The sequence below is a fragment of the Cnephaeus nilssonii genome, assembly GCF_951640355.1.
Source record: "Cnephaeus nilssonii genome assembly, chromosome: 15".
Lineage (NCBI taxonomy): Eukaryota > Metazoa > Chordata > Mammalia > Chiroptera > Vespertilionidae > Cnephaeus > Cnephaeus nilssonii.
Genome location: NC_137086.1, coordinates 15,455,781 through 15,482,194, shown reverse-complemented (window position 1 = coordinate 15,482,194; position 26,414 = coordinate 15,455,781). Strand labels below are relative to the sequence as shown.

Below are 26,414 nucleotides of genomic sequence, written 5' to 3'. Positions count from 1 at the left end.
TTATTAAATGGATCTGAATTAACTGAGTTGGACTCATTCTTTATTTTCATCTACGACAGATCTCCTGCCTCTCTCCTACTTCAATTGTGAAAAATACCCTGTTCTATGTACAATTAACTGGAAAAGAAATAACTAAGTGCTTAATGTACTTTCAGTGAACCTATCTCTCTTCCAGAAATAGAATCTACTTTTCAGGTAAATTTTAATCCAGCTTTTTAAACTAAAATTGAGGGGAAAACTATTAATTTTTAATGTCAGTTATTTCAAGGTTGTATACTGTTAACTGATACTCAGGCAACACAACAGTTTTCTGAACTGAAGAAAATATCCATTACGTTAAATCTATCTTCAGCATCATATAATAATGCTTTTGATTCCATATTTGGAAAATATATTCCAAATTAGAAAATGGAATTTTCATGCTAAGCAATGACTTAAATCTTTATCAATGTCACAGAGCTTTCTATTTACAAAATTAAGTCCAAACAGAATGGGGAAGACATCCACACTCCTTTTGTCATAACATACAAATAAAATAAAGATTTCTTTTTATCTTTATTGTTAAAAGTATTACATATGTCCCTTGGAATAAAGATTTCAATTCACAAATGGGTAGTCCATGCCCTCTAATACAAACATTGATCCCTACCTTACAACTACCTTAAGAATGCCAAATAAAAACCTAGAATTAAACATGAAAAACAATAAGCACTACAGAAAATAATATATAGTATTTTCATGATTTGAGAGAAACAAAAGCCACAAAAAGTACTAAAAATTCCTTTCTGAGAAATGTTCAGAAATTATTTTACTATCTTAACAAAAATGGTAAAAAAAAAGGGGGTGGGGTGAAAAGATAAAAACTTAATAGGGCATTGGAATCTGAGAAAAATTATGTTCACTTAACACAGGTTTTGAATGTAAAAAAACAAAAACTGAAGAATCTAGTTATATTATATATGTTAATGAGGATTACAATGAATAAATCATTTTTAAATACAAAGGTACTTTTATAGAATAATCAACATAAAACACAGATAAGTATTAAATATTTGATTTTCTACTCTAAAAGTAATCCATTTTATTTTAATAACTATTACGTTTTAGAAGGTAAAAATAGAACTTGAATTTATAATGGTACATATAGGAGAATATATTATCAACATAGTGTTGACACAAGTTGATACAATACATAGCAACAAATATATATCCTATCTAATAATAGAGTGATATGCAAATTAAGCGTCACTCCGTGACAAATTGGCGGCCCCCATACCCACAAGATGGCGGCGCCCAGTCCCCTCAGCCCCGCTGCTGGAGTGTCTGGCCTGTCCCACCAGCAAACAGAGCACTGAGAGCAGGGCATGGTTGCTTCCTTAGTGCTGCGGCGATCGGGAAGACGCCAGGCCCTGTACACACGGAGCCGGCGGAGGAGCAGGGCATGGCATCTTCCTGATGGTCGCCGAGGTGATCGGGAAGACTCCAGTGCCAGCAGAGCAGGGCATGGTGGCTTCCTGATCTCAGCAGCCGGGAAGCCGCCAGGCCCTGCAAAGCCGGGAATGGCAGCTTCCTTAGTGGGGTAGTGGCAGGGAAGTGCCCAGACATGGCAGACAGAGCCCAGACAGCAGGGCTTGGGGGCTTCCTTAGTGGGCAGTGGCGGTGGGAACACCCCCAGGCCCCGCAGACAGAGCCTGGACAACAGGGCATGGGGGATTCCTTAGTGTGTCCGTGTCTGGGAAGCCCCCAGGCCCGGCAGACAGAGCACACTGCAGGGCATTGGGGCTTCCTTCACATGGCACATGGCAGCAGCAGGCAGAGAGCAGACAGCAGGGCACGGGGGCTTCATCTCCATGGCTGCAGGGAAACCTCCAGGCCCCGCAGAGAGCAGAGAACCATGGGGAGTGGGCCTAAGCCATCAATAGGATATCCTCTGAGAGCTCCTGGATTGTAGAGGGTGCTGGTTGGGCTGAGGGACCCCCGTGCACAAATTTCGTGCACCAGGCCTCTAGTATATATATATATATATATATATATATATATATATACACACACACATATATATATATATATATATATATATATAGAGAGAGAGAGAGAGAGAGAGAGAGAGAGAGAGAGAGGGAGAGAGAGAGAGAGCAACAAATTCAGAAGATACATATTCAAATAAATTCAATAATTGTCATAACTATATCAATTCTTAGAAAAAGTTTTTCTTTAAAGACTCTGATAGCAAGAATGTTGTATATGTCAGAGATTTAAAGGAATGAATAGGCTTAAAAGAATAAATTTTTACTTACAATTAAGCTGCATGTTCGTCATGATTGTTAGACTATGAAGCACAAGGCACCATGTCCGGAGCAAGGTATTTGGATACCAGGCTAACACTGTGAGGAAGCTAGTTATTGATGCTATGCAGAGAAAAGAAAAGGGAAAATTTCTACTCAGGAAAAGCAAATGTTTACTCAGAATTAAAAACAAACAGAAAGAATTCAAAAATATTTATTTAAATCAACTCACTATCTAACATCCCCATACAAATGAAAGAGTTCCCCATTAAAAAGAACAAAAGCATTAAGCATCAATAACATTTTATGGCTAAGTGTAAAGCTCAGCCCATGACATATAAATTATTATCATTATAAATTTATTGTTTTTTCCAAACTACAGGCATTTCTACTGAAAACAGAATTTGTGTTTTACTAAAAATCATCACGTTCTGCAAAACCCAAAATTAAAAATAATAAGGCTTATTAGAAATAAAGGGCCCTGACCAGTTTGGCTCAGTAGATAGAGCGTCAGCCTGCGGACTCAAGGGTCCCAGGTTCGATTCTGGTCAAGGTCATGTACCTTGGTTGCGGGCACCCAGTAGGGGGTGTGTAAGAGGCAGCTGATTGATATTTCTCTCTCATCGATGCTTCTAACTCTCTCTCCTTCTCCCTTCCTCTCTGCAAAAAAATGGAAGGAAGGAAGGGAGGGAGGGAGGGCGGGCAAAATCAATGTAACTTCCCAACAAAGCACAAAGTAAAACCGTAGTAAGGTTGCTTAAAAGGCCCAAATAAGAAGCACCTGTACCAGCTAGAGAAGCTAAACAGTTATTGAAAATACACAAACATAACAGAGTGCAGAGAGTATGCTCTTAAAACACCCTGTAAAAATGGATCATTCCAGACCTCAGGAAGGAAATGCAGAGTCTGGGCACCTATTATACTGAAAGTTCACAGAAACCAAATCGTTTCTTTTTTTTTTTTTAATTACACCCTTCTCCCCCCCAAAAAATTACTAAAAAAAAAGTCTCTTACTGGCCACAACTGGCACAATATCACCATCAATAAGAATTATAATTGTTACTTTCACAATATAGAATTTTAAAAATTTTAATGTAATTAAAAAAAATTAAGTATGTATAACCTTTTCTGTAAAAAAAAATTAGAATTGTAAAAGAAGCATAAAAAATATGTTTAAGTTCATAACTCATACAAATACTTATTAAAGAAACTTATAGCTTACGAATATAGACTATTTGTGAACCAGGTCATTTTTAAAACTAATTCTATAAAAGAAAAAAATTTCCAGCACTTTTTCTGCCTTTTTTAATACAATCTATAACATCAAAATGTGACATAACAGCATATAAAAGGAAGTTTCTCTTTATGGGAGTATTTCAGCTAATAGAGAAAGAAGAAATAATAGACTTATACTATCTTCATTTTGAAATATCTAGTGAATTATTAATGACTCTAAGCATTAAACATCAATACTTGTTAAAAAGACAGACAACCTATAAAATGCCTTCAAAACCTCAAATCAGATCAAGCTTCAATTTACTACAACTTATAATAACTACCAATTTATAGGAAATACAGAGGATATAGTGGATATACAATCACAAAGAAACAGGACCCAGGAATCTTGGGAAACATACAACCATATTTCTTTGACAAATGACTTTATAAGGGGATAAAAAAGACACAGAGGGAACCTATTGAGATTAAAAGGAAAAAACATAATTAACTACAATGTATAGGCCTTATATAGATCCAAATTAAAATTTTTAAAAAACTATAAAAATTGCGACAATTGTCAGTTTGAATACTAACCAGATTATTTGATGATAGTAAGGAATCATTACTTTTCTATCTACTCTTTTTTAATATTTTTCATAATAACAAAATTTAAAAGAAATGAGAGAAAAATTGATAATAATAATTACTAATGCAAGGAAAAGATGTAAGCTGAATAAAGTCAGGCTGGTCTGGCTGAAACAACGCAAACATATGTGGGACCATGACCCAGTGTGGCTGTCAGTAAGACTGAAAGACAGGTCATATGAGAGCCATGCAAAATACAGGATACCCCTCCACAGGGAGAAAACACCAGAAATAGATCATTTTCGCTTTTCTTAAAATATAACTAAAATAAATTCTTATAACCAGATCTAAAGGCTAGTTCTATTCCTGTTTAAGATATTATTCTAGTTTCCACATTCTTGCATATATGCCCAGAAAAAAATGAACACAACTTCTATGTCAAATTAATATCCTTCTCCAACTTACCAATTCCCCTAAAAGCAAATTAAGATACTACTTTATGGGAATCCAATATAAAGATTCATGGAATATTGTCACTTTCAGTTGCACACAGGCATAAAATAATACAGATAAGAGAATAAAAAAGTCTTCTGTTCTTTCCTATTTATTAAGTCAGTGTATAAAAATATTTTTCTTTTGCCGAAACCGGTTTGGCTCAGTGGATAGAGCGTCGGCCTGCGGACTCAAGGGTCCCAGGTTTGATTCCGGTCAAGGGCATGTACCTTGGTTGCAGGCACATCCCCAGTAGGGGGTGTGCAAGAGGCAACTCATCGATGTTTCTCTCTCATCGATGTTTCTAACTCTCTATCCCTCTCTCTTCCTCTCTGTAAAAAATCAATAAAAAAAATATATTAAAAAAATATTTTTTTTTCTTTCACTAAAACATTATAACCCTTATAACAAAGTTTAAGTATATATTAGCCTAATCACTACCTTTTTAGTTTATTATTTATGCTATGAGAATAATTTTCCTAATAATAAATATTACCTTGATTTAATGAAATGACAGGTATTCGATTAGCATTATATAAAAAAATTTCTGCTCCATTCTCTTTGTTTCCAGATGAACTAGAATTCAGGCTCAATGTGAGCCACAATTGGAGAAGTGATTCCAACTGAAAAAGAATAAAAATTGACACAAAAAAGTATGTTATATTATGAAATACTTTTTAAACAAATTCTTCTGTATGAATCCCTATGATTAAGTCTAAATAATTTTTCCATTAAATACTTTGGTTACTTCAATTTAGTTGACAAGCAATCTTAAAATTCTTGATGAATCAAAACTTAAGTGAATTAAAATATATAATGTACCTAATATAAATTTATAATTTAGCTAATAAAAATGCTTTTCTAACTTAAGAGTTGATTCAAGTGTTTAAATAGAAATGTATTTAAACTATAATATTTACAGTTGACCATTGAATAGCACAAGTTTGAACTGCACAGAACTACTTACATGCAGACTTTTTCAATAAATATGTAAATGTATTTTCTCTTCCGTAAGATTTTCTTAATAACACTTTCTTTTCTCTAGCTTATTTTATTGTAAGAATACAATTGACTGTTATCAGTAAGGCTTCTGGTCAACATAAGGCAATTAGTAGTTTAAATTGGGGAAGTCTAAAGTTAAATGTGATTTTCAGTTGTGAGGGAGTTCAGAGCTGTTAACAACTCTTTGTTTTTCAAGCGTCAACTGTAGTGGGATCTAATCAAGTAGAATCATAAAAATTATATTTAACCTATTACTGAAGAGCTGTGGTTATCAAAGCATCTCCAATATTTTTCCAGCTAAGCATAATAAAGAAATCATCCCTGTAAGGTTGAGAATGCTCTCCCCAGTCATTTTCATCTTATATCAGGCTGTTAATAATGTCTAAAAATGCATCATTTCTCCTGAAGTCATACCTGAACATGATGGACTTGAAGCATGGAAAAAAGTTTGTTGAAACAAACATTTAACATTGGGACAGATGATAACTGTATAATAAGTTGGTTGGATTGGTTCGCTGCTTGTAAACCCCCTAGAAGTGAATCATCTGTTCCAGTGGGAGACTGTGATACTGAAAATTAAACACAATTATGATTTTATACACAAATCAGGAGAACTGCTAACTAGCTATTACTATGTATAGGTAAGTGAAGGTTGTGGTTTGTTGTTGATATTTTTTTAATTTAAAACTGTATTCTTTAAAATGATTCATTATTATATGAAAACTTGTTTTAATCACATTACTTGAAAGTCAAAAAGGACAATCAACAGAGAAACTCCCAAATCATAGGATTTGTCCACCAAAGGAAAGGAACTTCTTTTCACTTTACTCTCTAGCAATTTTTATTTTTAAAATTTTCCTAATTAATAACAGGAAAAGAAAAGGGAAAGGAAGAAGAATCTTGACTAATTCTTAAGAAGGTAGTTTTAGAATAATCTAGACTACAGTCTATTGACTGTTTTTTTCTTTCTTTCTTCCACCCCACCCACAAGTATCTAGAAGTTCCCCTGGCATGAGCCCACTGGAGCTGTGCTCTCTTCTCCAGGTGAGGTTTCTAGAATCTAGCTCTGGTCCACAAGCGAAACCTGGCAGGCCACAAGCTCACCAACAGGGATTAGGATGGATAATCTAGGTAATTGATTCTTAACCCTGAAGCATCCAAAAATCCTGATCCCAAGCCACACATCAAACTAATTAAATAAATATAATTCATGAGGAGCAAGAATTATAGGGACTCTAAGAGCAGTACTTCATATATTTAGAAAGTTATTATATTAAAAGGGAGGGGGAAAACAAAGGGGAGGACACAGTTCTGCACATGACAATAATCAAAAGACAACTGAGAAGTTGATACAAATTGCAAAAGGAACTTCTAATAAATATTTTTGCGTGTTCTTTTAAATGGCTAACAAAGAAAAGGTCTATTTTGGGCAGTACTGAGCTGTGGTGATGGAAAGGCTGACCCAACAAAAGGGATCCCCATTATTACATAGGAGACAATGTACAACAACATTAGAATACCAATACTAAGATTACAGAACATCATCTTCTCTTTTTTTCTGTATCTCTTAAGAAGTAAATGGAAGTTTTGCAGTAAAAGAATTTAACTTAACACAGAAAGAAAACCCAGCTTTTATTAAAATGAACTGTGAACTAACTCCCTTTGATTAAAGGAACATGATGCTCTCCCTAGGTCAGTGATGGGCAACCTTTTGAGCTTGGTGTGTCAAACTTCGCCAAAAAACTGAGCATAACTCGGGTAGTGTGTCACTTTGAGGAAAAAACTAACTCCAAGACTCTAGTCGCAAATGTTTCATCCTCAGGAGCAGCAAATGTTTCATCCTCGGCATGCGGCCGCGTGTCATCAGAAATGGCTACGTGTGTCAGTGCTGACACGCATGTCATAGGTTCGCCATCACTGCCCTAGGTTCTAACTGCTATGACCAGCCCATTGTCACCATGTCACAGAGGAGGTAAAGTGATTCGTAGGCCTACATGGGTGGGGGGAACCATTATCTTCTTCTCAGTACTTCTCCTCGATCTTTGCCTTTGAGAGACAGGCTGCTATCTAAAATGTACTCACCTGAGAGGAGCAGATCTACCCAAGTCTAGCACTTTACATCAAGGGTCAGCAAACCATGACCTGACAGCCAAATCTGGCAGGCCACCTGATTCTGTAACAGCCATGCCCATTCATTTTCATATTGTTATTGTCAATGGCTGCTTTACTGCTAAAAAGTCAGAGTTGTGTAGTTACAATACCCACTATATGGCTCAGAAATCCTAAAATAGTAAACGTCTGGTCCCTTATTATAAAAATTTGCCTTCCTTTGCTATAGATAATTAGGTAGTAAATCCTTTCAATTCTGCAGTTCAATTAGGCCCATTTGACTATCATCCTTACCTAGGTCTTCCATCCTAGTCTTTAAGGATTATAAAGATGTTGCTAATACAAAAGTCACTTTTATTAATGATTTAGATATAATGCAATAAACTCACACAGCTAGCTAACAGCCTTCCCTAGGAATTTACTTAACCTCACAAGACAATAACAAAAACATGACTCAGGTTTCTGAGCTGAATTTAAGAGCATTACATGGAGATATTTTGTTCCCCTCCACTCTCCCAACTTGTTAATCCTTTGTCTTATTTCTCAACTTGCTACTAATTTAGCAAGAGAGGTGTTTTATATTTAGCCCATTCAGACTCACATCAGACATAAAATTTAAAAATCTGTCCTTGCTGGCTACACCTGAAAATAATCAACAGATTAATCATTTTTGCAATACCCTAAGAACGATGATTTTTACTTACATGCAGGAGATGTATTTGTTAATGCCTGCAAAATGGAATCTGCTTCCAAGGTAGACATCATTTTCAACATCAGTTCTGCTTGCTGTTCAAGACCAACTTCTAGACGAGCATCTAGGGCTAAAGAAAAGCAATGAAAAGATGTTTTTAAAAAGATAATTTGGTAACACTCATGTCCTACTTCCTACAATAAAATGTTGACAACCAAACACAAAACTGGGTAGGATATCTCTCCTCAGGTAAGAACAACTGGGCATGGAGTTATCATAGCCATAGCATGTAATAATACCTGTACAAAGAAGTCCAGTGATGGGAAGGTGAATAAGCAGAAAGAGGTGGATCAAATAAGTGAAGTAATAGTAATGAAATGAATACATTAAGGATACTGAGAACCAGGTTCCTCACTGTCAGAAAAAAGATACAACTATGAAAATGGGGACTACTAAAATGAAGCCTATGAAGTTGGATTAGTTAGATTAACTGTTGTATCAATGTGAACTCATGGCATTCTAGATAGACACAGAAGTGAATATAGATGCAAATGTGTATAGACACACATACACACTCTCCTACATTGGTCCACCAAGAGGCCATGGCCATCAAAAGAGCAATAAGTAGCCCAGCCAATATAGCTCAGCAGTTGAGCATCAACCTATGATTCCAGTTCAGGGCACATGCCTGGGTTGCAGGCTCGAGCCCCAGTAGGGGGTCTATCTATCAATCAAACTTTGGTTTTTAAGTCACAATTTCTCCTCTAAAAGATTTTGAAATCGCTTTACCTTATTAAAATGTCTGATTCTCAATCTGGGGAAGGGAAAGTAAATAATCAGCCTTGGCATCTTGCTGCTCCAGAAAACAAGGAAGTGCTCAAAGAAAAATGATAACATGGCAAAAATAAAAGAGACCGGCTTGGAAAAGATCCCACTGGTCAAATCTGGAACTATTTGAACATCAAAATAAATAATGAAAACACTAACAATGGACTTACTGCAACAGAACTGCACACTTAAAAAGGCTAAAACGGTAAATTTTATGTTATTTATATATTATCAATAAAAACAAACAAACAAGTAAATAATGATAACAGTGACTTATAATCCATTGAGTAAAACAGCAAACCAAGGGTCTATTCAAACTAAATGAATAAACTTTTTTAAAAAAGAATAGTTTCCAAGAACTCCTCTGCCATCACACCCCTAAAATATTTTACTTGGCGAAAAGAATAACTTTACAATGGAGAATATAGGCAAACACCTCCTTAATGAAGTAAATAAACTTAAATTTGCAGTAGTGGGACAAATTAAAATTATGAACCACCTAATGGGGTGCAATAAGAAAACCTGAGCATTACACTTTCGCGATATTTCTATCAAAGATGCATGACTATAATCTAGTCATGAGGAAATAGCATACAAACCCAAACTGGAGGACATTCTATAAAGTAACTAGGCTGTAATTTTCAAAAGCATCAAGATCACAAAAGTTAAACTATGGCAGACTGAATGAAACTGAAGAGATAAATATACTGCATGTTCTTGTACTAAATTCTTTTGCATTAAAGGACATTATTTAAACACAACTGCCAAAACTTGAATGAGGTCTGAACATTAGTTAATATAAATTTCCTGATTTTGATGAAATGTGCCTTCTGATGTGTTTATGTAGAAAAATAACCTGCTTTGAAAAATATATAAAACAAAATAAAAATAACATCAGATTACCAACTTACACCTACTGGATCAAGGCAACACATGTTCTCTGTAGTATACTTGTAACTCTCTAATAAATGTATGATTGATTCAAAATGTAAAAAAAAAAAAAAAGATATATTTTAAGTGACTAGAAGAGTGTCAAATAATATTCAAAATAGTTTTATTCTGTTGACAAATACAAAAGTTTATTAACATTAAAAAAATAAAAGCAGATTTACTGAAAAACACTGACAAACAAAATTACAAATATATTTTGCTATTTTGATAAGTGTTATTTTGAGGGGGGAAAATTTGGACCATAAATGAAAGCTCCTCAAAACTTACTGACAAAGAAACACACAGCTCTGAATGGCACTATCATGGCACACCTGTGATATTAAACCCTCGTAGAACACACTCGGGCTCAATTTCTCAAGAGAGAAAACATAAATTTAGGACTTATTTCTAAGAATAGCATATGTCTTAAAATATAAACACACACTTACCCTGAGACACTGAAACACTAACTGTCTGTGATCCATTCTTCTCTGTATTTGCAGGTGGCTTTGCTACAGGAATTCCAAGACCTCCAATGTAAGGATTGTAGTTGTAGGTGCCATAATCAGCACCCCAATAATCATACCATGTACTGCTTATTGGCTTAAGAAAATGGAAAACAACCACAGTTTATTTTTGCCTCTTCAGAAAGACTGACATTATTATGTACATTATCTAAACTTATACAGGGCTACAAAATAATCATTCTCTCTACCTTTTAAATTCCCCAAAGCATATATATAATCCTAATGATGTAGAGGAATGGTTTGATAATATTCTCTTTTTTTACAAAATATTAAAAATAGCTTAGTTAAAACCTGAGGGATAATTACCCTATATAATAAAGAGGTAATATGCAAATTGACCATCACTCTAACACACAAGATGGCCACCCCCATGTGGTCAAAGATGGCTGCCCCTATGTGGACACAAGATGGCTGGCAGGGGAGGGCAGTTGTGAGTGATCAGGCCAGCAGGGGAAGGCAGTTAGGGGGTGATCAGGCTGGCAGGCAGAAGTGGTTAGGGGCAATCAGGCAGGAAGGCAGGAAGGCGAACAGTTGGGAGCCAGCAGTCCTGGATTGTGAGATGGATGTCTGACTACCCTCAGGGGTCCCAGATTAGAGAGGGTGCAGGCTCCTGGGCTGAGGGGACACAGACACACACACACAGACACACACACACACACACACACACACACACACGAATTTCGTGCACAGGGCCTCTAGTCCTTAATAAAATCTCTTACACACAAAAAGCACCAATATAAAGTATTAGGCATGTATCTCCTTTAGAAAAGTTAAGACTAACACAGAAGTAAAATCTGCAATGAAGTCAGCTTGGATCAGATTAAATGCTGCTTGAAATGTTTATAATCCACAAATATACGTCCCCATGCTTATTAGTGGTTCTTATCCTACCTAATAAAATGGTAATATGTAAATTACCATCACTCCGCTACACCCACGATTGGGCCAGCAGGAGGCGCAGGGGGCGGGACTCGGGGTGGCCGGGGTAGCCGATTGGGCCAGCGGCGGCGCGAGCTCTGCGTCTGCGCCATGGCGGTGCTGCAGAACAGAAGGGGCCTCAGGGGCAGCGAGCTCACGTCCCGCCGCGGACCATCAAAAGCGGGGGAGCTGGGTGCCTGCTGCTCCAGCACCAGGCCTTTCAGAAGCCTCCACCACGCCGCAGGCTTCCGAAAGGCCTGGCGCACCAGCAGACAGGCACCCAGCTCCCCCGCGATTGAAAGCGAAAGCGAAAAGGGGACCCTACACGTGCATGATTCAATCATGCACTGGGCCTCTAGTATGAGATAATATTAGTAGAGACATTAACAAAATGGTGTAAGTTTTCCTTATACTATTCATTTGATATACTACAGTACCTACAGCAAATTAATAGATTTTTGAGTACATGAAATCATGGGTCAATTTGGTGATAGATATGTACACTTTCCTCTATTGATTAATGAATAAACCAAAAGAGTAAGATGAAAGGTTTTATTTGCAAAGAATACTATTTTGTATCATACCTTAAAAACTTTGGCTGCAAGAGGATCCTTTTCCAAATCAATATCTAAAGGATCAATATCAACTTCCATTAGATCTTGAAGTAGCTCAAGATCAATTTCTTTATCTTTTTCCAAAGAGGAAAGAGGAGGTGCACCTTCAAATAATTGAAAATGATTTTACTGATGGAGTAAATAACCTAATTTTAACCAATATATTGCTTTTAATTACAGTAAAAGTTATTTCACTTGTGTGTAACATATGTTTCTATTGATATAAAAATTCCTAAATTTTTAATCTTGACAATTAGGTATTAGTAGGTATGCAAATATATCGCTCTATAACACACAATTTTTAAAAAGCAATGCAATTCCGAAGGAAAAAGACCATTGAATTAACCCTTGTTGAATCAAGTTGCATAAAGTTTAAATGTTGTTAATTTTTTTACCTCCAATAAGAAATTCATTGTTACATCTAATTTTTCAGGAACTGAAACCAGTGAAAAGCAAAAAAGATTCAAGTTATAAGACTGTTATTCTCATTTTTCTATGATGAATTAGAAAGTATTTTGCTCTCTTAACTAGCCTTCTATGCCTTACAAATCTTATCTTCTCATAACTTCCCACCCTCTTAGTCAACATATGTTTTATAGAATGCCTAGCAAATGCCAGCCTGTATTAGGGTTAGAGTATATGAAGATTAATAAAACAAATTTCCAGCCTCCAAAAATTAATAGTGGTTCAGAGGTGAGGGTACACTACAGTCATTAAACCAACTACAACATGGTAAGTGCTATCAGAGAGAATCAAGTGTAAGGTACCATTGATGGCAATCTCCAACACTACTGGTGTGTTGGAAAAAGCTTCTGGGAAGGGGCATGTATTGTTTGAATGTAAGATAAGGAGTTCTTCATGTAAACAAAAGGAGACACTCTAATCCAGATAAAGGGAATATTAGGTAGAAAGGATAATAACATGAGAGAATATAAGATTAAAGAAAGACAAATGGGGGTGGGGGGAAGGCCAGGGAGAGGTCAATAGGGGGAAAAGGAGAAATATATAATACTTTCAACAATAAAAAATTTAAATAAAAAAACAAGTTAATGTAAAATACATACATACATAAAATAAAGACAAATGGTCCTAGCCAGTGTGGTTCACTCAGTTGGTTTGCCATCATCCCATCAACCAAAAGGTTGCTGGTTCGATTCCCTGTCAGGGCATAAGACAGACTGGGTTTTGGCTTAATCCCAGGAAAGAGGCCTGCAGGAGGCAGCTAATCGATGTCCCACTCTCACATAGATGTTTCTCTCTCTCACCATCTGGCATACATAGGGTATTAGTCTTGAAAAGTAGGGAGTATCCCACAAACGATTGTGCAGGCTAAGCTACAGTTACTTTTTTAAAAAACAGGGGGGGGAAAGGAAAGAAAAGAAGCAAATATACGCAAAAAGTGAATCTTAAAGAGCCTTTAACCCTGTTTTCTTATCCACTGAACATCTTTAAGTTTTCTAGCTTATAATTTCTTCAACACAGTCAAACCGTATCAAAGTAACTAAGACATTATGAATAGATAGCATTTTATTTTGAGCATTCATTCGAGAGTCAAAGCAAAACATAATCATTAGGAAAATTACTGATACAGTTACTAAGGCCAAAAAGCCCTAACAGAAAAACAGAAAAATTAATTCTATACTTCACTAACATTCTTAATTTTGAAACATTTTCATTAAAAAAAAACCTAAAGGATATTTGAAATAAAACATAATACAAAGAATATACCTGTTATATCATGTGTCAAAGGTTCATCTATAGTTTCTAGCAATTGCACTGAAGACTGTTGAAGGCAGTCATCAGATTCGGCAGCTGCTGCACCGACATCATCGCTCACTGTTCCTTCCTCCATGGCTTCTGCAGCTACTGGCGCCAGCAGTTCTCCTGTATGTAAGGAAACAGTTCCAACTGCTTGAATAATTTATAAATAGACAGCCAAAACATATTAAAGCATATTTCTTCCTCCAGTTTAGAGAATGACAGCATGTATTCTCCACCAACTATAAAAGATTCAGTGGCAAATGAGACCTCATGTACCTAAGGAAATACTAGGACCTATTATTGTACTACCTTTAATTTCTGAAAATTAAGTAAGTAGGAGAAAACACAAAATGTGTAACTCCCTTAATTCATCAAAACAACTTTATAAGAAAGGTACTAATTTTACATATGAAGAGACTATTATTGTTATTTTATATATGAAGGCACAGAGATTACCTTCCCTCAAGGCCATAGAGAACTAGTAAGCAGCCCACTGCTGGTATTAATAATGAGGCCAACAAACTCCAATATCCCAGTACTTAACCTAACTCCTCCAAAAAGACTTAAGAATCATCACAAAAAGTCAACGTAATTAAACAAAAGTAATTTGAACGGTTGCTATTGCTATAACATTAAAGAAATCTTTTATACTTTGGGGGTTTACAGTTCCCTTTAAAGGTTACTTAATAGAGCAATGCCAAGCTAATTTTGATATACTCTTATGAAAAATAAATCCTGACAAACCTGCTAAAATATCTTGCAGCATACAAGTTAAGGAATACTGAGCCCAAGCACCACCCCAAGATATATCTCCTCTATTGAAGTCAGTTCCAACCAAAAGTAATAGCAGTCTTTCCAGTTGGGGTTCATTTACAATTTCACACAGATGGATAGTTGGCCTCGTGGCATTCGCAATGCGTGCAAGAACCTGCAATACATTTTATAATATTATACACTTAATGAGCAATTACATATGCTTTTTTCCAAAATCAAAGCATTGTAGTTTTCAATGAGATATGTTTATGATGTTAAAATAATTGGCTAACACAGAATGAAAAAGAAATGTAATTTCATGAATCAAATATTAAATCTTGTTTAAAAACTGGGATGAATAGTTAAAAAATAATTTCTATGAACAATGAATATGCTTCAGGGAATTAAAACCCCCTCATTACTGTAATTTGGCATTTATTGGTATATTTCCTATTTTAATTATTTTTAAAAAGTATGTTTGAGATAGACATACCCAAATTATATACATTTCAAATCGACATTAATCTAGCTTTAACTAGATTTAAATATAAATCAGGTCCTGAGAAATCAGTGACAAAATATTTATTAAATATTTCAAGGCACAAAAAAACTGAATAAAAGGAAAAACCAATAAAAGCACCATAACTTCTCTTAATTAAAAATCAATTAAAAACTGCATTTTTCCTAATTCTTTTCATACACTATAAAGCTATAATTATAAATTATGCCTATTAGTTTACTTACCTTACAAACAAATAATAAAAGGTCTGCATGACATGTAAAGTCCATGGAGAGGAGAAACAGGACAAGTTTTTGGACTACTGAAATACAGCGTTCATGGGCCAAGGTAAATGGAAGTGGTTCTATCTCTGGACTTTCTTTGGTTGTTGTAACTTCTGTGTCTAAATTGGAACGAGACCATTCTGCTGTCCGACGTAACCGAATTAAATCCTTAAAGTGCTGTACATAGAAATTTACAATATTTAAATCAGTATCTATTGAGTGGAAATTCTTTCAGTACAAATATATTTATACTACAGGCCCGGTACACGGGTTCATGCATAGCTGGGGTCCCTCGACCTGACCTGCGGGGATCAGTGGACCTCCACGCCGCTGCAGCCCGGCCTTACCCACCAGCTTGTCGGGCTCCAGCCCCCTGTCCACATCGATCTTGCACAGCACACAGTAATGCACGAAGCAGCAGGATGCCGGGGAGGAGCCCGAGCCCATGCTGGGTGCTGCACCACTCCCGCTCATCCAGGCCCGATGCGCTTGCAGCCACCGCTCAGGCACACAGGTGGTATCCGCAGGAGAAGCTCCTGCTGCCACAGCTGCGCTCACCAGCCATCAGCCCAGTGTCTGGCACCTGTCTGTCAGCTGAGTGGCGCTCCCACTGTGGGAGAGCACTGACCACCAGGGGGCAGCTCCTGCATTGAGCATCTGCCCCTCATGGTCAGTGCGTGTCATAGCTACCAGCCGGTCTTCCGGTAGTCCTGTCACTTAGGCTTTTATATAATACTAGAGGCTCAGTGCACGAAATTCGTGCGGCGGGGGGGTGGGGGGGGGGAGCAGGGGTCCCTCAGCCCAGCCTGCACCATCTCCAATCTAGGACCCCTCGAGGGTGTCGTGACCTACAGGTTGAGAACCACTAGCAGGCTCACCTAAGACCATCAGAAAACACAGATATTTACATTACGATTCATTAACAGTAGCAAAGTTACAGTTATGAAGTAGCAACGAAAATAATTTTATGGTTGGCAGGTCACCACAACATGAGGGACTGTATTAAAGGGTCGCGGCATTAGGAAGGTTGAGAACAACTGCTCTACAGTGTACTGTGTTACTAGCATTTTTGGGGCATTATGTTCTAAGCACGATTAAGGTAGGCTAGGCTAAGTGATGATGTTTCATACTTTAGGTGTACTGATTGCATTTTTTTTTTCATTGAGGCATTTTATGTGCACATATATATTACATCCCTACAGACAACAGTGTGGTGGAGGCCTGGGGAGGGGGTATAGGAGCAGGGACAGGGGGTCAATGGAGGGATTAAGGGGAACATCTGTAATACTTTCAGCAATAAAGATGAATTTAAAAAAGAAAAAGAATACCGATATTTTCCTTTCTGTGTGTGTTTAACTTGCTTCTTCATGGTCCATTATGCCCACTGAGTACAATGAAACCAAACTGATGGGACAGAAAAGGTTTTTCTAGATCTTTGACTTGCACATCAAATCTGGGGCTGATTACTCCACACTTGTTTAATCTGCTCGTGAGGTTCACAACAAATTTCCCAGCTCTGTGGCCATGAATAATTTCAAATTCACCAACATAACCATGCTTCATCATCACAGTGAGAAACCAGACAATTACTTTTGAGCATGGCCTAATAAGAACCTGGCATCTGTCTCTCTTTTCAGCATTGATGATACTCTGAGCGCATCAGCCAGAACATTCATGCATACCATTGTGGCAGTACAGAAAGATAGCACAGCAACTGCATTTTCAACTTAACAATATTTTCAACTTACAATCAGTTTATTAGGATATAACCCCATCATAAGTTGAATAACATATATTTACATTTCCCGGTCATTATTAGACTAGAGGCCAGTGCACAGATTTGTGCATCAGTGGGGTCCCTTGGCCTGGCCTGCAGGGATCAGTGGACCTCTGCGCCTCCACAGCCCAGCCTTACCCCCAGCTCATGGCGGGAGGGGGGGGGGGGGGGGGGAGAAGGAAGGAGTGCACAGGGGGGAGTATCCCTTAGAGAGACTTGTGCCACCGCAGTTGACGAGCGGTGTCTGGCGCCTGTTGGTCAGCTGAGCAGTGCTCCTGCTGTGGGAGCACACTGACCACCAGGGGGCAGCTCCTGCATTGAGCGTCTGCCACCCTCATGGTCAACGCATATCATAACTACCGGCTGGTCGGCTGGTCGTGCGGTCATCCGGTCGCTTAGGGTTTTATATATATAGATACTTATCGATTCAAATAATTTGAAATAATAAAAGGGAAAATAACTTTTCTAAGATAATTACATTTAAAATTAAAAAATTATACCTTTGAAGTAGCCTGCTTTAGTTTTGCTTGCTCTACCAGAAGTTTATATGATGATCCTTTGTTACTCTGTATTTTTTCTTTTTCCATCTGTTCCACCAAAGCCTTCTGTTTTGCTTTTAGTAGGTTAAGTTGCTTTAAAAAACATTTAAAAAAATACTCTTATAGATAACAATGTTAAAAACAACAAAATAAATTAATATACTCCTCACAGAATTCATACATCAAACTAATGGAATTAATACAAATGTTAATAACCTCGTTGCTGACCTGCACTATATAGTTAGGCCCAACTACCATGGTTGCGGCTATATTGAACATATACAGAACTTACTTTTCTTGCCATTATTCCCTAAACAATATAACAACTATCTGCATAGCATTTACATTGTATTAGGTATTATACATACTCTAGAGATAATTTAAAGTATACAGGCGAATGTAGGTTATATGAAAATACTATGCCGTTTTATCTAAGTGCCGAGCATATGCAGATTTGGGTATCTGCAGGGTGCTGGAACCAATACCTCTGGATACCAAGGGACGATTATAATTCCCTGAAAGACCTAATTTTAACTACGTTGCTGATTTTAAAAATAAAACAACAACAATAATAAAAAGAAAAATCATCTTTCTAAGTCTCAATAAGATCTTTCCATTTTATAATGAAAAAATTTTCAATTTCTTATTTCATGAGAAAAGGGAAATAACCAGAAAATTTTCTCATATAAGCCATTGAGACTAATAGACTTTTCTTTAAATAAAGGGAAAAAATTATTTTTAAATATATGGGAAAATATTTTGGACAAATTTTTTTACTTTTGCTTTATGGGAATCTCGCTCAAGAGCAGTATATTTTTGGTATGCATATGTATTTATTAATTAAAAATTTTACTGAGATAACAATAGGTTCATATGCAGTTGTAAGAAATAATACAGATATCTCTTAGGCACTTCACTGAAATTCCCCAATGATAACGTTTTACAAAATATAGTATAAGAAAAAATATCACAACTGGGTAATGATAATGTTATAATTCACCAAACTTATTCAGATTTCTCCAGTTTCACTTCTATTCATTTGTGTGTGTGTGTGTGTGTGTATTTTCACTGTATACAATTCTAAGCATATGTTAGTTCATGTATCTATCATCACTACAGTTAATACTGAACCGTTCTACCACCACAAGGTGCCCTCATTTGTTCTTTGTTCCCCACCTACTATCCTCATAACCCGTTTGCATAGTCTGTAATCCCTGGCAACCACTAGTTGGCAGTACTGAACAAACAGACCAAAAGGGGGGAAAATATCTCTGCCCAGAAAGACCTTAAAAATCTATTGAATGACTTAACCACTTCCTCATATAGCCATATATGCAGAACAATACTCTTAAGTAGAAAATCACTAGAAAGTTACAGTCATAATTATAAAAATGTTATTATCATATTATAAATAAATGCCAACTTGGCTGTTATACCATTATGAAAATTTATCCTAAATTAAAAACAGCCATGTACATATATTAATCAATACATATTATGTAAATGTAAAAACTATTACAAATCACTATTTTCAATTTTTCCAAGAGCTCTATAGTTAACATATACAATTACACTCAAGAAAAAAATATAACTTATAATTTATTTTGAAACAACCACAATCTTAATAATTTAAATTACTATATAAAGACATTTTTCCCCAAACTATTTGAGGATAAGTTTGCAACCTGATGACCAATCAATCCTGAACACTTTAGTGTTTAATTCATATAAACAAGAACTTTCTCCCACAAACCATAATACAACCATCAAAATCAGAGACATAACAATGATGCACTACTGCCACTACTTCTCAAACCCCATTTTAAGTCTTGCCAATTGTCCAATAATGTCCTTCACACTAAAAAATAAAATGCAGTAATAATATTTTACTAAGAAAAAAATCTACTGAACTACACTCTATGTTTATTTTCTATTTTCATACCCTAAATTAAATGCAGCCAGCATAAACATTAAGTGACCAATAAATTTTAGCTATATTTGAAAAAATGCAAATTAGTACCACTGAAAATTAGTTGAGTTTCAAAAAGAAAAATAGTTGAGAGAAAAAGCTTCAGCCCTGGCTGGTTGAAGCATTGCCCTGATACGCCAAGGATGCAAGTTCGATGCCCAGTCAATAAATAATTATTTAAATAAGAAAAGGATTCAGATCATCTTTCTTGCAAAAGATCAAATAGTTCGCTCATAGCTGAAAAACTTAGAAGTGAAAATAAACAAGTTGGTGCTAAGTCATGTTTTTTTAAAAAGCCCGAAGCTTTCACAAACTTGCCATATCCTAAGGGTTTCACATACAATGTCATTTCATCTTAAATCAATTACAAAAATATTATTGACAACACACTAGGTTGTATACTAAGTATCAAGGATATAGTACCTGCTGTAAGATAAAGAGGAAGACACTTTCAAAAATAACTATAGCCCTGGCCAGTGTTGCTCAGTTGGCTGGGCATTGTCCCATGCACTGAAAGGTTGCCGGTTTGATTCCCGGTCAAGGCACATGTCCAGAGTTTCAGGCTCAATTCCCAGCAGGGGCCATGCAGGATATGTTCCCTCTCACATTGGTCTACCTGTCTCTCTTTCTCTCGCTCCCCTCATGTCTAAAAGTCAACTTAAAAATCTTTTCTTAAGTAATTTTAATAAAGTACAGCATCATAAGAATCTGAGGTCAGCTATAAACTCACTTCCACAAAGTGAAATGCACATTAATAATTTTATGCTTAATTTTCAAGAGAAGTCATGGAACCAATTGAGATCAAAACCACAAGAATCCACAGATGGCCTGCAATAAAATCACATCCTAATATACATGGGTGGGCAAAAGTAGGTTAGTAATAATGATTTATTAATAGTAACAAGAAGAAACTCTTGAGTTTCACTGACTCACAACTGTAAACCTACTACTTTTGCCCACCCCATATACCTTCTGTAAAAGAAAAAGTGAGTGTATGTGTTCACAAGCATTTGCACAGTGAAGAAGCGGAGATCTATTTATATTTCAAAGAAAAACAATTAAAGAATAAACCAAAAACTAAAGGTTTCATCATCAGGAAAGTGAAAAAACAGATTTTGGAACATTCCAAAAATGAAATAGTAGTAATGAATAAAAAAGAACCACTAATACACTCAATAATATAGATAAATCTCAAAAACATCATTTTGAGCAAAAGAGGCCAGGAATAAAAGAACACACACTCTGCATGATTCCTAATAGTACTGTAAGAAATTGTTTACTCAGTGAAATGCTCAAATCTCATGTTCACAAAATAAAAGAATCCCTATAAAAACATAAAATGCATATGAAAGGAAAAATATAAGACACAGGAGGAACATATTATATGCAATACTATCCTAATTTAGAAACCAGAAAGACCTGAAAAATAAGTTAGGTTATCAAAGAGAAAGAATAAAGTATGTTGTTTGGAGGAAAAATAAAACAAGACAAAACAGCACAACCAAAATTCTGTATGAGAAAACTGGTCCAGGAACTCAAAGTAGCTAGACCAAAATTCAAACCTGAAAGTTAGACAGAGGGTCAGATAATAGATGCTCTGAAGCCATGTTAAGGAAGTTTTAACCTTCATTAGAAGGTCAACTGTAAGAAACTAAGAATTAGAGGAATGAGATAATCCAATGGTTGGTTTTTAAAAAGAACTCCCCAGGGGCAGCATGAAAAACGGATTAGAATAAGAAAGAACAAAGGCAGAGAAGCAAAGGTTAATGATTGTTGCAGTCTTACAAATAAGGAAATACAGTCTCAAAGTGTTAGTAATTTGCCTACTTAGCTCTTCACATGCCATACCTAATGCAAGTGTATCCTATGCAACTTGTAAAAACAATGTTCTCAAAGATTAAAATAAAAAAGGTATTAAAAATTACCTGTTTATGATGAACTAGCTGCTTTCTGATTTTCCTGGAATATAATCTGTCCAGGCTACTGCTGCCTTTGGAAGACCTGTGTATGTTCTGAGTGTGCATATTATTGTTAATAAAACTCCACTGGTTACCTATAGGGCAAAGAAAAGTTTTATTAATAATTCTGTTCAATGTAATTTTAAAGTACTTTTAATACCCAGTAAGCATAAAATTATAAATGTGTCAATCATGACAAAGCAGTTTTAAAAATTAAGAAAACCACTGTAAAGAAATTGCTAATATTTTTACCCTGGAAAGGTTAACCTAAACCCTAAGTGACTCTAAGACCAGAGTTCTTTCTCTAATCCTTCCAGATAACAGCCAACTTTATCCACAATTAAGATTAATCTCCATACAATACAACTGTGAAAGTGTCACTCAAATCTAACAAGAACAAATACTTAATACTGCCTAAATTTCAAACTCCTATGCTTTTGTGCAGGTGCCCCTAAAATGGTACTCAATAATTTGACATAATGACTGCAAAAATAAGGTTGAGTAATTCAAGTATCATGCTGCATAGTTCTACTTATTCTCTTTTTTTTTCCCTCAATGTTTCCAGGCAAATTCTTTAAGTGTCATTCTTCTGCTCAACTCAGGCTTATTCCGACACTTAACCCAACAAATTATTTGTTTATTTGATTAACCTAAAGACATCTTTTTCGATTCTCTACTATCCATTTGTCAAGTCAGTATAATTCTTAAAACCCTTAAAAAAAAAAATGTCTTCCACCAATGTATTTCCATAATCTCTAAATGATACAAATAAAAACTTAAGACCTCCAATACTATTATATTTCAACTTCATACTATAGCCATGTTTAATTGTCTTACATCTAATCCTAAAACTGAGTAAACTGACCACTGACATACAGTATTTGTTTAAAAAATAAATATCTAGACAAATTCATTGTACATGAAAAGAATCCCCCATCCTCTTCCAAAACATAATGTATACCATAATCAATAGATTCACCTATAAAACACTCCAGGGGATCTTTTTTTTAATACTAGTAACCTGACAATGTTTAAAATTTCAAATTTTATGGCATTTGTTAGCTATATGCAGCTATTACAAATAGCTTCATTTTTATAACGTCTTAACTTGGAAGAGGAAAAGAAAACAATTCATCTTGCAATTTGATTTCCCTTCATTTTTAAAAGTTACCTCAAGACTATGAAGAACGATTACAACAAAAATCTCAGAATTTCTGGAAGTATAAAAGCCATTTGTAATTAATTAATAGAACTGTACTTTATAACGGTAAATGGAATGACACTATACTAAAGTAACATAAAACAAAAGAAGTCTTCACATATTTCCTTTTTTAAAACTTCACATATATGTATAGATATGTTGTTATTATTATAAACTGATTAAATGGGTATGGGGGGAAACCTCAATGAAAGACATAATTGTATTTAGAAACTAAAGTCAGGTTCAGACAAGAGGTTTGTCCATAATGTTCTTCAAAAATGAATTCTATCCTTACAAAGATTCCTGGTAAAGGTAATTCATATTTTACATAAATTACATACAGCTGGAATCTCTGAGCCAATAAATAGTTCTGGAACAACTGTAAGTCTCTCAAAAACCCCACCAACAGATTATTAAAAACTTCTGATACCTGTCAGAAACCTCTCCCTGTCTTTACCATTCAACGGCTTCTTTGCAGCTGCTGCTTCATCTTCAACAGTTGCTACATAATCCAGCAACCTGGACACCAGCATAACAACCCAACTGATCATGGGAATATCTAGTACCCCTATAAAGAGATGAGGTTAAAATATAATCAGGGGACTCTAAAAGTCCTAATGTTGTCAAATAAAATAATTATGAGATAAAACATCTTATAAATCTAGAACATACCATATAATTACTAATACTTAATATTTATTTATAATAATCCTCAAAATTGGAACTTAAGACCACAAATCAAGGTACAAATTGATTGTAATGGAAAACAATGCTTCATGGTACAAAAATAGAATCTTAAATATAGGATGACTATAAGAGATAAACTGTAAACTAGCCAACAAGGTATAAGATAATATCTTTAGACTTACTGGTGATTGAAATAAGAAAAATCTCTCAACTTACGATTAATAAAGTTATAAAATTGCCTCAAGATTATGAAGAAAATCAAATGTTCTCTAAGGACTTTATTTCAATAAAAATTTTCTCCCTCAAATGAAACTTATTTTCATTGACCACAACAGCAATGGTACTTTTAACCTTAAACTTAAGTAAGAAAGTTTGATTTTTCGTTATGACAGTATAGAAGAAACACATTATAATAATTTCCAAGTTCAAACTCAAATAATGAAAAGATTGAAAAAGCAGTGACTATATGGAAGTCAATCACATGCAGTCTGGTCATCCAAAAAAGTCTACATTATAATAATAATAACAAAATGTGCAATATTGAATATTTTTAAAAGTAGTTCAGCCTAATTTCTAAAGCAATATTTACAGGAATCTTATGTTTCTACTAAAGATAACTTTTTAAATAATACCGTCTGTTCTCCGATGCATGGGTAACTGTGGCTGAAGAGGTGACAATAAATTATCCAACAGATTAAGTAAGCTTTCTAATACTCCACTATTACTAAGTGACCTTTGACCAATGCAGGAAAGTAACATGAAGACCCTAAAAAGAAGATAGAAATAAAATAGTCATCATGATTCAATTTAATTGTTAATTCAAAAAAATATTTACATTGAAATTTAAGAGTAATGATTTAAGAGTAATATTTGGTTCTAAGCAAACTCTCTATATGTATAATGTTAGTTAGCTTTATCAAGCTTTTGATTGTATTTTCTAACTTTAACCACAAGAAATCAGGTAGAGGGAAGTGCAGCATAACCTCAAAAAACATATTTAACACGTAATTTAACATATAAAATAGCATGATCTGATAGGAAATACTAGTAAACAAAAATCTATAAAGAGCATGATTCAAGTAGGAAACTAAAGAATATAGTCTAGTTATACTATGCTATCTAATAAAAGAGTAATATGCAAATTGACCGTACCTCCGCTACACCCACAAGCCATGCCCACCAGCCAGGAGAGAATATGCAAATAAACCCAACCAAGACGGCTGCGGCCAAGGAGAGAGCAGGAGGGAGGCTTGCGTTTCCCTGGCAATAGAGGAAGCCAAGCTTTCCACCTGCCCTTGCCGGCCCAGGCATCCACTCAATGCTACAAAGTTTCAATGATAGAAGATAAATAAATCCCAACAAAAATGGCTGCAGCCACGGAGTGTCAGGAGGCTTGGCTCCACTCAAGGCTACAAAGTTTCAATTATAGAAGATAAATAAATCCCAGATACCAGGACGTCTGTTTGGGTAGCCGGGGGGCGTGGCCGGCCTGCAAACCACCACGGGCTCCTTGCCCAGGCCACCCCACACCCCAAGAGAAGCCCCACCCTAGTCCGGGACACCCTTCAGGGCAAACCAGCTGGCCCCCACCCGTGCACCAGGCCTGCAGGGGAGGGCAGTTAGGGGCAAACAGGCTAGCAGGGGAGAGATAGGCATCAATCAGGCTGGCAGGGGAGTGGTTAGGAGGTGATCAGGCTGGCAGGCAGAAGCAGTTAGGGGCAATCAGGAAAGTAGGCAGGCGAGCATTTGGGAGCCAGCAGTCCTGGATTGTGAGAGGGATTCCAGATTGGAGAGGGTGCAGGCTGGGCTGAGGGACACACAACCCCGTGAACAAATTTGGTGCACCAGGCCTCTAGTCATGTATAATCTTCAATATGCCCTTCACTGGGCATGCTCCAACCTCTGAATAGACATACATGCTACATTTTTCCATTCAGTATCAACGTACAGATTACAAAATCTGAACACAGACCATAATAAGCATAAATCATTAATAACAAGTCCAATATTGTCTGACCTACCTATCCTGTGGAAAGATGAGAAGCTGTTCTGAATTGTAGAGTTCCTGAAGAACATTAGAGAGAAACTGACCCCACCATCTTTCACCACCACAGAGTTGAACAAGTAGAAGACCAGTATGTAACCGTATCTTTGGGGTTCCACTGATGCACAAATGTTTAAAAAGTTCTTCACAGGCCTGGGCATGAAACGTGCTCTGCAAAACTGCAGGAACTGAGTGTCCTATTATAAAAAAGAAAACAGTAAAATTTCCTATTTAAATGTATGCTGTGATATCAAGATCGGCATGACTAGACATGTTTTCTTCTTTACCAGCAATCAATACACAATTATATTATTTTTATAGGTAGGATTTCAATTGCTAAATACTTGAGGAAGGGAAGAGTTCGCATTTAGATCCATTAAATTTTTTTTTAATATATTTTATTGATTTTTCACAGAGAGAAAGGGAGAGGGATAGAGAGCTAGAAACATCGATGAGAGAGATACATCGACCAGCTGCCTCCTGCACACCCCCCACCGGGGATGTGCCCGCAACCAATGTACATGCCCTTGACCGGAATCAAACCTGGGACCTTTCAGTCCGCAGACCGACGCTCTATCCACTGAGCCAAACCGGTTTCAGCTCATTAAATTTCTTGTATGTGGAGATGGATATACCAGAAGGCTGTGTATGTGTGTTTGTATGTGCTTCAGTAATAATAAAATATAGCTCTTGGACAGCTCTATATTAGATTAACAACTACTAAGTTTTCCCTGTTGCACATT

At 36.1% G+C, this 26,414-nt stretch overlaps 1 protein-coding gene across 7 annotated transcripts in view; it reads right to left on the bottom strand.

The window, feature by feature from the left end:
• BIRC6 (baculoviral IAP repeat containing 6) overlaps positions 1 to 26,414 on the bottom strand; it is a 178,306-nt gene that overhangs the window by 65,892 nt on the left and 86,000 nt on the right. For all 7 annotated transcript variants that reach the window (XR_013814683.1, XM_079792682.1, XM_079792686.1 and 4 more), the window contains exons 30-43: positions 25,649 to 25,868; positions 24,260 to 24,393; positions 23,371 to 23,508; positions 21,707 to 21,834; positions 17,774 to 17,905; positions 15,458 to 15,673; positions 14,705 to 14,888; positions 13,928 to 14,083; positions 12,170 to 12,303; positions 10,590 to 10,743; positions 8,396 to 8,512; positions 5,997 to 6,151; positions 5,077 to 5,203; positions 2,298 to 2,408 (exon numbers count right to left, since the gene is read on the bottom strand). Coding sequence is in view for 6 of the 7 variants with exons in the window: in XM_079792682.1 (XP_079648808.1) it covers positions 2,298 to 2,408; positions 5,077 to 5,203; positions 5,997 to 6,151; positions 8,396 to 8,512; positions 10,590 to 10,743; positions 12,170 to 12,303; positions 13,928 to 14,083; positions 14,705 to 14,888; positions 15,458 to 15,673; positions 17,774 to 17,905; positions 21,707 to 21,834; positions 23,371 to 23,508; positions 24,260 to 24,393; positions 25,649 to 25,868 (2,106 nt within the window). In the remaining variant the exon portion in view is untranslated. The remainder of the gene's footprint in view (positions 1 to 2,297; positions 2,409 to 5,076; positions 5,204 to 5,996; positions 6,152 to 8,395; positions 8,513 to 10,589; positions 10,744 to 12,169; positions 12,304 to 13,927; positions 14,084 to 14,704; positions 14,889 to 15,457; positions 15,674 to 17,773; positions 17,906 to 21,706; positions 21,835 to 23,370; positions 23,509 to 24,259; positions 24,394 to 25,648; positions 25,869 to 26,414) is intronic.